Source organism: Colossoma macropomum, unplaced genomic scaffold (assembly GCF_904425465.1).
Source record: "Colossoma macropomum unplaced genomic scaffold, Colossoma_macropomum, whole genome shotgun sequence".
Taxonomy (NCBI): domain Eukaryota; kingdom Metazoa; phylum Chordata; class Actinopteri; order Characiformes; family Serrasalmidae; genus Colossoma; species Colossoma macropomum.
This window is the reverse complement of record NW_023494785.1, coordinates 35,659,936-35,672,146: the sequence shown is the minus strand read 5'-3', so window position 1 is coordinate 35,672,146 and position 12,211 is coordinate 35,659,936. Positions and strand designations below refer to the sequence as shown.

Genomic DNA, 12,211 nt, shown 5'->3' with positions numbered 1-12,211 from the left:
GGATGATTTTACATTGTGCACTGCTGTCATGTAGGTGAGGACCCATTTGCAGAAAATGGGACTCTTCCAGCCAATGACCATATTTTTGCGCCAGGAGATTGACAGAATGCAGAAAATCATTGGCTGTGTGCGCAGCACTCTCACAGACCTTAAACTGGCTATTGATGGTGAGTATCAGCCACCTAATTATATTCAGAAAACTCTTGGTATTGTACATAGCTCTGTCACCTAGATCTGGGATTTGAGGATTATTTGTTTGAAACAAGTTTTCCTGTTTATCAAAAGGGACTATAATCATGTCAGAGGATCTTCGAGATGCTCTGGACAGCATGTACGATGCTCGTGTTCCAAAACTATGGCAGAGAAGTTCATGGGAATCGGCAACTCTTGGTTTCTGGTTCACTGAGCTTCTAGAACGAAACCAGCAATTCCACAGCTGGACTTTTCATGGCCGACCCAATCAGTTTTGGCTGACGGGATTTTTCAATCCCCAGGTAGGTGTGTGCTCCATTGGGTAGTACAGTTTTGATGAGATGGTGACAGAAATTATAAATAGTAAATTATAAATTGTTCATTGTATTTACTGGATATTTGCTCATATTTAATAGGAAGATGACTCACAAAGAAAGATATAGGAGCTGTCATATTTATTGGGCTAGATGATTTCCACACACCCTATTGAAGTTTCAGAATTAATTAAAGTGCAGTTTTGTTTCTTGTTCTGTCATTTTAACCCCTTTTTAACCCACAATAACAAGTGATTTTCCTAATTCACAATTTTAAAGTTGTATCACTGAATAATTCCATATTTCTTGTTAGGGTTTCTTGACAGCTATGCGCCAGGAAACCACCCGCATGAATCTGGCCAAAGGTTGGACCCTGGACACTGTTATGCTTCTTAATGATGTCACACGAATGATGAAGGAGGATGTGACAGGACCTCCGTCAGGAGACGTAGGAGGGGTCTACATTTATGGACTCTTTTTAGATGGCGCTGGGTGGGACAAGCGAAACATCAAGCTAGTAGAATCTCCTCCTAAGGTGCGACACAGTAATTTGCATTATCCACTGATGTTTTTAGGCTTTAGTGGAATTTTTTCCTTGCATTTTTAACCTCCCTGTTTGCTCTGGACGGCAGGTTCTCTTCACCCCTCTGCCAGTGGTGCATGTGTATGCTGTGAGCAGTGCCAATACAACAGATACCAAGCGACCTCAGGGTGTCAACCTGTACCCCTGTCCAGTGTACAGAAAGCCCAGGCGCACTGACCTGACCTTCATCTTCACCCTCTTCCTTCGGACCGTCCAGAATCCTGACCACTGGACACTGAGGGGGTTGGCTTTACTCTGCGACTGTAAATAATATGAAGATGGCCAAATAGTTTTTATTTAGGTGTAAGCTATACATATGTTTTGATGTCTTCTAAGGTAAAATGTTGCCGTCCTCTTCAGTTAATTTCTGTTGCTAAATTAATCCAATTGTGTAGTTGATACTTGTACTTAAGGTAACAGAAGTAAGAAAACAGCTAATGCTGAATGTTATTGTGAATACACCAAACTTCAATCTGTACTCAAATCATTTAGATGGGGATATCTGGATATCTTACTCAATCTTAGTTATTTTCCACTCTTAATCCTATTTTCCAGCAGGCTACATTCATCCATTAGTCAGCACTAAGTATTTTTATGATTTTAAATCAGTACTCGTAATTTCTTGTACTACTGTTAAGCGTTATAACCTGTCTGTAAAGCACTTTGAGCTGCCACTGGCATACAAATAAAGATGATTCTTCTTCTTATTATTATTATTATTTGTTGGGGATATGAACATTTTAATATATTATGCAGTTTCTATAATATAAAACATTTGACAATATACACTTTGTATCGGCTTTTTGGAAAAACTTTTGGAGTTACTTATAAAAACTCATAAAAAATGTCATTACAAAGTTACCAGGCTACCAGGACTGTTCTTTATTTTAATGTTTTCCAGTATTGAAAATGCACAGGATACATATAATGACTGATTTGTAAAATGACATAAAGATTACAGTTGACACTATATAAAATATACAACGTCCTTAGTGCACAGCCACCTAGGGTGAGTTGAACAATTAGCAGCACCATGTAAATATTTCTAAACTAAAATCTCAAAGCATGCATTTAGTGAACACCTATAATACAGCTAGTCTAAATGCTTAAATAGAACATAAATACAAAGTTGGTATACATATATTTCATAAATTACATGCAGTACAGTGTGTGCAATCCTTGTGTTTCGTCTTTGCTGTCTATTGAACAGAATTGTGGATAATAAAATATTTCTTTATGTGTAATCACTCATGCAGTGAGGTGCTGTTGATCAGTACATTGCCAATTCCAATGTACTTGGCAACTTTAAATGCACACACACAAACAAAAAAACCCACAACACTACAACTTATATCCAGCTATCGGTTGTTTAAAAAGACTAGTTATTCCTTGTTTTTTTTCAAAAGACTTCTCAGAGACCAGCTGATTTAGTTTGTGTGTAGGTTTATTACGCGAGATTATCAAGGTCAGACAGCAAAGCTAACTGAAAACTGTACTGCAGTGTCACAGAAAACACATACATGATGTTACATGCGAAAAAAGATGAACGCAAGTCAGCACTAGAATATGTTAAAAATTATACATTCGTGAAAACGCCCACAGTGCACTTATTTCCTGTTACTCAACATACGTTTTCCATCCAAGTTTCTGAGTCCATAATAAATGTAAAAAAAAGGAAAAATAAAAAAAAAAATCGATTAAATTCTGTTGATGTGCTAGAGGACTTTCCATATTCCATCTGTTACATGTCAAAACCATCCATCAAGTCTTTTTTGCGTGGGTGCTCCATACTTCTTTTCATTGGATCTCTAGCTGGCCCATTTCTTTACCATCTTGTGCTCCAATTCCATATTTAACTTTCTCACCAGGAAGTGAGCATTGCCCGAAAAAGTGACCCAAACCCAAAAGCACTCCTTTGCTTTGCCTGACTTTCTGCTTAGGAGAGCTGCTTCATATCAAACATTGGCACTTCCGTTTCCTCTGCTTTGCCCTCTCCTGCTCCTTCTTGCTTCAGTGTGGGCTCTGTGTAAGCCACATCTGGACTGGATTTACGGCCTTTAGGCGGTGGAATGGGCGCTGCGCTCTCTGTGGTCCCTTCGGCCCCTTCCTGACCCTCAGCCACAGTTCTCTCCTTCTTCAGGTTGAGCTTTGCTGGAACATTCTTCGTGATGGTTTCTTTGAGACGTTCACCCGACTGACGGATCTTCTCACGCCGCTCGGCCGTCACTATGCGCTCACCGAGCTTGTTTACTTTGTTGCCGAGGTTCTCCTTGGTCTTGGTCATGTTCTCACGAGAAAAGGTGTTCTTCAGACTCTCAATGCGCTTTAGGCCGGTCTTCTTCAGCTTAGCAGCCGTGGAGTCACCCTCCTCAACAACCATGTATTCCTCATCAGAGTCGGGAAGCGGGGCATCCGGATCCGCGGAAGCGCTGGCACCTGCTTCTTCTTTTGGGGAGCCCTTGGGAGCCACTACAGCTGGCAGCTCCTGCTCACCCTGTGAAAAGAGAAAGGATTTACTGCATATAAACTTACTGTATACAGACTCTGGGACTGTGTTATTGTGAGACGAAAATATGACACAGTGACAACTTAAACAACTTAATACTCAACTAGCAAGCAATTATTTTTCCACCAATGTAAACAATGTTGGACTAGTACACTTTGAATTCATTCTGTAATTTCATTGTTGCTTTTTTAAGTGTCTCTAGTCGATGAAATGAGAACAGAATGGGCCAACAGACAACTGCAAACCCTGCATGACTGGTTAGAGAAGCACTTATCAAGAAGTTTCAAACATCTGGAATTCTGATGACCCTAACTGGAATAGGACACAAGGATACTTTGTCCCCAAACACAGTGAGCAGCAAGGATCACAGTTGGACAATTGGGTGTGTCCTGGAATTTTGGAGAAGTTCTCCAAAACTACAAGTAGATGCCACCTCCATTATAGTAATCTATTTGTAAGGCTTTTCAGAAGTAAACCTCTAAAATGTAAGCATCTAGAGTGGAGCTGAGGCAGAGCCAGAACGTTCTGTCTGAGACAGTATAACAGGAGAAGGAGGAGACATCTCATTGATCGAAATATGAATGGGATAACTTGTAATGCTCTACTGGACAAGTGTATTATTCAAATACATTCATTAAACATTAGCTTGACTACCATTTTTTCGGTTTAGAGGACTCTCCCCATTCAAATGACAGTGTACAAAATTTCGGCTGAGACAGAAAACAGTGGCTGAGGAACAGTTCTGTGCATGTTGTAGTGACCCCTATTGGCTAATTGGCACCAAACTATAGAGGCTTATTGAGGCTACTACTAATTTTCATGAGAATCAGTTTAAGAACCATATTGCATCTGTGCCCTTCTTTTGCAACTACGTTAAGCTGGGATTTGAACAGAGAACTTTCTGAACTTCAGAAAATCACTGAGCCTACAGGACTTAATTGTAAGATAATGTAAAAGATAATAGGGGGACAAGCACCATTTTGACATCTAGTTCCCAATTTATAATACATACTGCTTTATAATGTATTATATAATATATAATTATAATAATACTGGTTTAACCTAAATCATCATATGAAATATGCTAATGTTGTGAACATACAGACAGGTAGCAAAGGGAAGGAAAAAAATAAATAAATGAAATTAAACATAACAAATTCAAATTGGTACATGATACAATCAAGCAATTTACATTCATGTCCTTTGGCTTGTATGAACAGGGCAAGATGATCTTGATTTTGGGTCAGGATGGCGAGTGGAAGATCGGTTCATTATTGGAGCATGGATGGCACAAGATCGAACTCCAAAGATTGGCCAACTGGCTAGATTTTCAATAGGAGCAGTGACTGAAGTGTCATCTGTAGAGCTGGCCTGAACAGCAGTTTACAGGCTCTGAATTCTTGTTGGTGTTCGCGCACAAGTTCTCGCTTTCAATGCACTCCTTAAAAGCAAAAATAATATTTTCATGACATAATTTATCATAATTTAAAGCCTGTTAGTTTTTAATCAAAATATTCCAGATTTCAATTTGTACAAACAGTTACACATTTATAGCTCCCCTTTTTACAGTGGCTGTCTTGAAAGTTCTGTGTAAAAGAGTCTGACGGGATTTTTGCTTACTTAGCAGTTCTAAAGAAGTTAACGACTTCAACCTTTTCAAATCTTTGTTTAGCGATGGCTTTTTGCAGTCAGTTTAGCTGGTTTACAGAAAGGGCAGCCAAAATCATTTTCCACTGCTAACATATTAGTCCAAATTCACTTCCATCGAAGGTGAGATAATGTTGACAGACAAAGATAAATCTGTTTCAGGATTAAGGATTTATTTCACTAAATTCATATAGATTTACAGTCGTTCAGATTTACTGTCACAAGATGAAGCTTCTGTGTGCTAAATAAGGAGAGCAATACCAACATAGCAACTGTTCTTTAGGTGGCTAAGAATATTAATGCAGGATGTGATCAGATTGTGTCAGCAAGTACAGCCCATCAACATCAACATATAGAGGGATAATACAGTACGGTCGCAGCGCATTTGATAGTTCACTGGTGCAAAACAGAGATGTGGAAGAAGTGATATGGACAGTCGAGTCATCTTTCACTATATTCTTGATAGGTGGAATTACATCAATAGAATGGTATAATAGGTCTGCTATACACCTATAGAATGGTTTGCTTAACCCCTACAGCAAGTGGGTCCGGGGGATCTTAGAGGGTATGGTCATTGCAAATTAATACCACGTTATCATGACCGCTCACCTTTATCCTATGATGAATCATTTCTATTCTAATGGGACTTGTCTGTTCCAGGATGACAGTGCCCCCGCAGGGCATGAGGGGTCACTGAATGGTTTAATGAGTATGAAAATGATGTAAATTAAATGCTGTGGCCTTTGTGGTTTCCAGATCTCAATCTAATTGAAGACCTATGGGAGACTTTGTACCATTGTGTTAGAAAGCACTCTCCACCGCCATCATCAAAGCACCAACTGAGGGAATCACTGAAGCTGTTCTGGTGGCTTATGGTGGCACAAAACCTCACTAAGACACTTTGTTCTTTCTTTTTCTTTAATTTGTCGCCTGTCTGTAGGTTTATTATGAACTGTCCGATTTCATGTGTGATTTGGAAGCTTACATACATTTGCAAAGTTTTGAAACCTTTACTGAAATGATTACCTTCTCTCTTTTAATCAGCATAAGATAGAATGCAATTATGGTAGCATTTTACAATATTAAATAATGCATTTGTTAAATTACATGTTAAATGCATTTGTTAACATAAAAATCATGAGATATTATGTTATTAATAGTTAGGTAATATTAAATTGTATTAATTCATATTAAGCTCTGCGATGGACTGGCGACCAGTCCAGGGTGTTTCCTGCCTTCGGCTCAATGACCGCTGGGATAGGCTCCAGCTACCCCCATGACCCAGAAGGATAAGCGGCTTAGAAAGTGTGTGTGTGTGTGTGCGTGTGTGTGTATGTGTGTGTGTGTGTGTGTGCGTGTGTGTGTATGTGTGTGTGTGTGTATGTGCGTGTAATTCATATTTATTCACTTCATATCGCTGCTGTTGGAAGAAAACCTAGTATCTCCATTTTTGTAGTTTTTTTAGTTTGTGACATAATCTGAAAATGCCCGTTGTCCTTAATTGTGTAAATTTCATGAACAATGGACCAAAAGAAACGGCTCAAATGGCTTGGTAAAAAGTCTGGTTCCACTGACTTACATTAAAGGTAAAGTGTGTTTTTTCCTTCTCCTGTTAAGTTACCATTTTGTTATATGCATAGATCATTTAAGATTCAATAAGCAATGTTAAACAATAGCTTAACTGTCTGTAATAATACGTAAGTAGTACCAAGTAAGTAACTAGTTGCATTTACATAGTTACATGTTCTCAGGCAGAATTGTGTTGGGTTTGTATGTTTTGGAGAATTTCCTCCAATACTCTTCTAATACTGAGTTCCTTTTCAATCATGAACCTTTAGTTTCTAGTTTTCTTTTTTAGCCTCTTATTCTCCTTTTTTTGTTTGTTTTTTTTATTTTGAATTTACATGACCAAATCGTAATGCAAATTATTCAGTAAATGCATGAAATAAATGTACATTTTAACATTTTTACAATGGAAAAGCTCCCCTCATATTAACAGAAAATGTGTTTTATGATCATACACATATTGCTATATGCTTACAATTTACTGCTGAAAGCAAAACATCTTAGACGCTCTTTGTATTATTTTATAAAAATAATTTTTACAGAGCAGATCACTGAAGAAATACCATCTCTTTATAGTTTATAGCCCAGATTTGTGGAAAAATGGGTCGACTTTCAGTAGACATGTGAGTTCAGCTTTTCTAAGGGTTTAAAAATACATTACCCATCTATTTGACTGGAAAGAAGACAGTTACAGCTCTCATATGACACCCACTTTTTGAATGTAGCTTATGAAGTATGAAAGTTATGAAGAATATGACGAAGTGCGTTTTGGAACCACCGGTGGTCTCAAAGAGGTTTTCATTTTTCAAATTTCATTCTGTTTTGTTGGTTCAGCTGTTCTGTTTTACTGTTGATGACACCTCTCACTTTCTCTAAGTAAGAACTAATGACTTATTATTATTGCATCACTACCACCTATTAAACATTCCTAAGCATCAGCAAAGATCTGTTTAATTCATTTAATATACCTGATGTAAAGTGGATTTAAGTGCATTTTCTATCTCCTTAAATTTGCCCTTAAAGGCACTTGCATATAACATAATACCCATAAGCCCTAAGCACGATTTCTCTATGGCCAGAATGAATATGGGTTTTGAAAAATTGCCTCTATCGCACTCAGTGTTAAATAAAATGTTCAGAACCCGATACGTTTTGTCCTGTGAACATTCTTCACTCGTATATCACTGGATCCTCTGAAGTATGAGGTCGTTAAAGAGTTGAAATATGAATATTGCTACATGTGAGCTGAAGCTACTGTGCACTGAATTCATGTCATTAGACTGGCAGCCTCCTTAAGCACAGACTGAGGCCAGATGAAAAGAAGTCAGAACAGAATAAGCAGCTTTCCCTGCAGTTCTCTGTTCTTCATCTAATCCTCACTGCAACACGATAGATCTTTCATTTTAGCTTGATTTGAAAAGATCTACAAACTCACCTGTAGTCAGGCTAATTCAGTACAGACTCAGCTTAATATCACTGCTGACCCCCTGATAAACTGATATAGGCTCTCAGAATATCCTAATTATTATTTTAATGCTGGTAACATTTTTCTGAGGACATTTTCTCTGGACAGTTCAACTTCATGGAGGGTTGAAAAGCATGATATGAGGAGGTTTATCTATTTCCGCTGAGTAACATTGACTTATTTTTGCTGTTTCACAGAACCGACAGGTCAGTATTTTGTCTCATTTGCTAATGTTTGTGGTAGCTAGTCACAACTGCTGCACCATTTAAGGTGGAACAGAAAAATGTGAACGAGAATCGGGCGAATGAGAAGCTGACTTCAGCCTCGTAGAAAATGAACGTTGAGAGACATATTACAATAAACTATTCTACTTTTGAAGAAAGTTTACGGTCAGAGATGTGACAGAAACAGCTATAACCGAGCTAAAGCTTTAAGCAGAGCAAAGTAAGTCTGCGTTTTCGTTTCTATTATATTTCGCTGCTGTCGAAAGAGAAAGCCTTGTATCTCCGTTTTTATCGGTGTTTTAGTTTTTGACATAATTTGAAAATGCCTGTTTACTCTTTACATTGTGTGTACATTTCATAAAGAATGGACCAAAAGAAACGGCCCAAATGACTTGGACAAAATTCTGGTTCCACTGACTTACATTAAAAGTAACGTAGGTTTTTTCCTTCTCCTGTAAAGTTATCATTTCGGAGATGCAAGGTTTTCTTCCGACAACAGCGATGTTTTAGTCTACACTAGGACATTAGCACAGAGTGAGACATATTTACAGCCAAGATGGTAAAACGTTACTTAAATAAATGGACACAAAATGTTGTGGCTCCCAAGGTGGATTCATTTTTGTTGAAAGAACAAAATGGCTCTTCTTAAGCTGAATATTTCTGGGTTCAGAGTTGTGCTTGTACTGTGCTGTACCACACTGCCTGGTGTTAACTAAGCTCCACTCCAGAAAGAATGAATTCAAGGATTAGTTAAAAAAAAATAGGTTTTACATAAACTAATTTTCTCAAAAGGAAGGGGACGCCACAGAGCCTAAAGGTGTCAATGGCAATTTTTATACTAAACCAAGGGATCTGGAAAAAATTGGCAGGGTGTCTCTTGGTTCAGTACGTATTGGCCATTACATAAAACGTTGCTCTATAGTACCACCATGAGGCCTCACTTCTCAGTGTAGTTGGACAGTTTCTGCAAAGAATAATAATAAAAAATTAAGCACTTCATGGATTCCAACATCTTCAGTGCTTGGACCCCTAACAAGGCCTACTCTGAGGGTTTCCTTCTGTCCAGGGTCTCCCTCTATCTAGACCCTCTTAGTTAGAGATGCTGCAGTGTAGTTTTTCCATTTTAATTATGCTAAAGCTCAATCAACAATTAAGAACACCCTGTTTCACCATGTCCTATGTTAGTGTTTTGCCTATGGTTCTTACTGTGATCTCTTATTATGCTAACACTATATTAGTACAGAAACAGCTGTGAGTATCTTTAACAGGACAGAATTTAGTTCCTCATTTATGATCCAGCACCTCAAACACACCCCATAAAAAATACATAAGGCCTGTTCTCACTTTTGCTAAGTGCACAAGCCCTGCGAGTGCATGAGTGATAAAGACAAGCTACTGAAAGTGCAAAAGTGACATCAATTGCTTGTCAGCAGCTGTCCCTACATGGTAACAAGAAGTGTATATGAATGGCTGGAGCAGGCTGGAAAAAGCAGTAGCTGTGAAACACTTATAGTGTTTTTCCACCGAACAGTGTGGTATAGTACAGTTCCAAATCCTTGATCCTTCATTTTTTGGCATTTCCATCTACCAAGTGAACTGTACCATACATGAGTATCCATGCTGAATTTGATTGCCCTTCTCACTGGGATACCCTGCTACCAAGCTACTCCCAGTTTGAAGGGATCTTGTAATCTTTAATAAAGCTCTGCTTCCTGCCTGCATGAAGTGGTCTGATTTATGGCTCTACTTCAGAACAGGACAGGCTGTATATGACCTAACACTATGATACAGCTCAAAAATAGCGTCTGGCTAGTGTGTACCAGCATTTAGAGTAACAGGTCTTCTATGATGGTGTCAGTTAAACTGTGGAGCAAGACTTTCGACAAGATTTTCAAAAGGAGCTGAGAGGAAGAACATCCCTCTACTGTAGGTGTGGGTATATATGATCGCTTTCATTTTCTTGTACAGTCTGGTATATCCAAATAAATAAATACTATTTTGTACAGTTTATCATTTTCCAAATGTTCTTAATGACCTCCCTGATGTTTATAGCAACTGGTAGGGGGTCTTGTTCATTACTCCTTTCTGCTGACAGGGACAGCTAAACGTCTGACAGCAATCTATGTAGTGCTGGATGTTTGAGATGGGTCTGACTGGGATTCACTATAAAAGCATTTGTCTAGCTGCGAGCTCTTCAAATTACTGCTGCAGCTCAATCTTGATCAGTTATCACAAATGGCTTCAATGCAGATTCCATCCAGAATGACTATGTCCTGTTCTTCTGGGGACTTTTTGTAACCCACGCTGTGTCAAACTCAATAGTACTATATTAGGACATGTGTCTTCACAGAGTAAGCGCTCAGAATAACCCTGTGCAAGTATGTCAGCTGTTGCACGCAATAAGCAATGTCGAAGAGCACAGCTAATATAGAAACAGCTGTGAATATCATTAATAAGATAACAAAATTTAGTTTCTCAGTTATAAGCCAAACATTACCATTATTATTGTGGTGAATGTAGCAAAATGGTAGTACAAGAATATGTGTGACATGATAAACTACACTTGAACAAACCACACTTTCTTCTCAACAATCTGTTCATTTCTCTCTACAAATGGTCTATAAATAAGTAAGCCACCTAATTGCTGGCCGTGTATTCGCAAGTTAACGTTAATGCGATGGCCTTCCAAAGCCAAAGGTGACCCGGTTCTTTGTGGGGACTTGCATTGATTCTTGCTGTGCCACTGTTTTTGGCATACTGCTTTTATACGCTGGACAATTCTGATGCATAGCCAAAGTTAGGTTCTGAATAATCAGGTGCCTGGACTGACACCAACTGGCATTAAAGATTCCTCTGTCACACCTCTTTGAGTACTTATTTTCAGTATAATGCAATTACAATGTAGTAAATAGTAAATAGTAAATAGTAAAGCACTAATAGTTAAAAAGCAGTCCTCAGTAACCAAACTAACCATAGGAATGAAGAGATACAGCAGGCCTGAAGTTCAAATTGGTGTGTACACAGCATGTATAGAACATGGTTGCAACATACAGAAGCAACAGACACTTTGAAATGAGTAAAATCTAATATCTTTAAAAATGAACCATAAGTGTTTATTTCGGTGCAACTTGATTAAGAAAGACATGTCAAACAAACAGTCGTTCTGTCCATGCATCATGTCGTAATAGTCCCTAGGCAGAAATGCACGTCTCCATGCTTACCTGGTAGATAACCACACGAAACTTGTTCTTGGTTAGCAGCTCACCCTGCGTCTCTTCCACTTTTTTGACACGTAGATTTTGCTTTTCCACGCGGACGCGCACATCCTTGATGTGACAGCTGACTTTCCGTGTTTTCTCCAGCAGCTTTTCCACAGTACTGCTGGTGGTGTTGTGCTCCTTGGTCAGCTTTACTACATCTGCCTGGATGCTCTTGACATTGTTCTCCAGCTCCAGCTGCCTCTCTTCCATGCGCTGCTGGCACGCCTGCACATTGTCAATGATCCCGGACACACGCTCAAGCAGAGAGAAGATGCTCAAAGCATTGGGCTCATCTGCAGCACCAACAGGTTGTCCCAGTTTGTCTGCCATCCCTGTCCTTGCTAATTTACACCAGTCAGGCCTGAGGTCCTACCTTAGTAAGTAGAGACCAGAATTAAGTGACTTTAGGGTAGATGGAAGAATAATGGTTTAAGGGTTAAGATAAGATACTGGG

General features: G+C 38.8%; 2 protein-coding genes across 2 annotated transcripts in view; one reads left to right on the top strand and one right to left on the bottom strand.

Moving 5' to 3' along the window:
* dnah5l (dynein, axonemal, heavy chain 5 like) overlaps positions 1-1,653 on the top strand; it is an 82,398-nt gene extending 80,745 nt beyond the window's left edge. The window contains 4 exon segments of the mRNA XM_036592645.1: positions 35-167; positions 286-494; positions 820-1,041; positions 1,139-1,653. Coding sequence (XP_036448538.1) covers positions 35-167; positions 286-494; positions 820-1,041; positions 1,139-1,360 — 786 coding nt within the window. The 3' untranslated portion in view covers positions 1,361-1,653.
* An 859-nt stretch (positions 1,654-2,512) lies between these two features.
* cavin4b (caveolae associated protein 4b) lies at positions 2,513-12,211 on the bottom strand. Its single transcript, XM_036592638.1, has 2 exons — positions 11,719-12,211; positions 2,513-3,583 (listed from the first exon to the last, which is right to left on the bottom strand). Exons 1-2 carry the CDS (start codon positions 12,085-12,087, stop codon positions 3,026-3,028), a joined length of 927 nt encoding a protein of 308 aa, XP_036448531.1. The 5' UTR covers positions 12,088-12,211; the 3' UTR covers positions 2,513-3,025.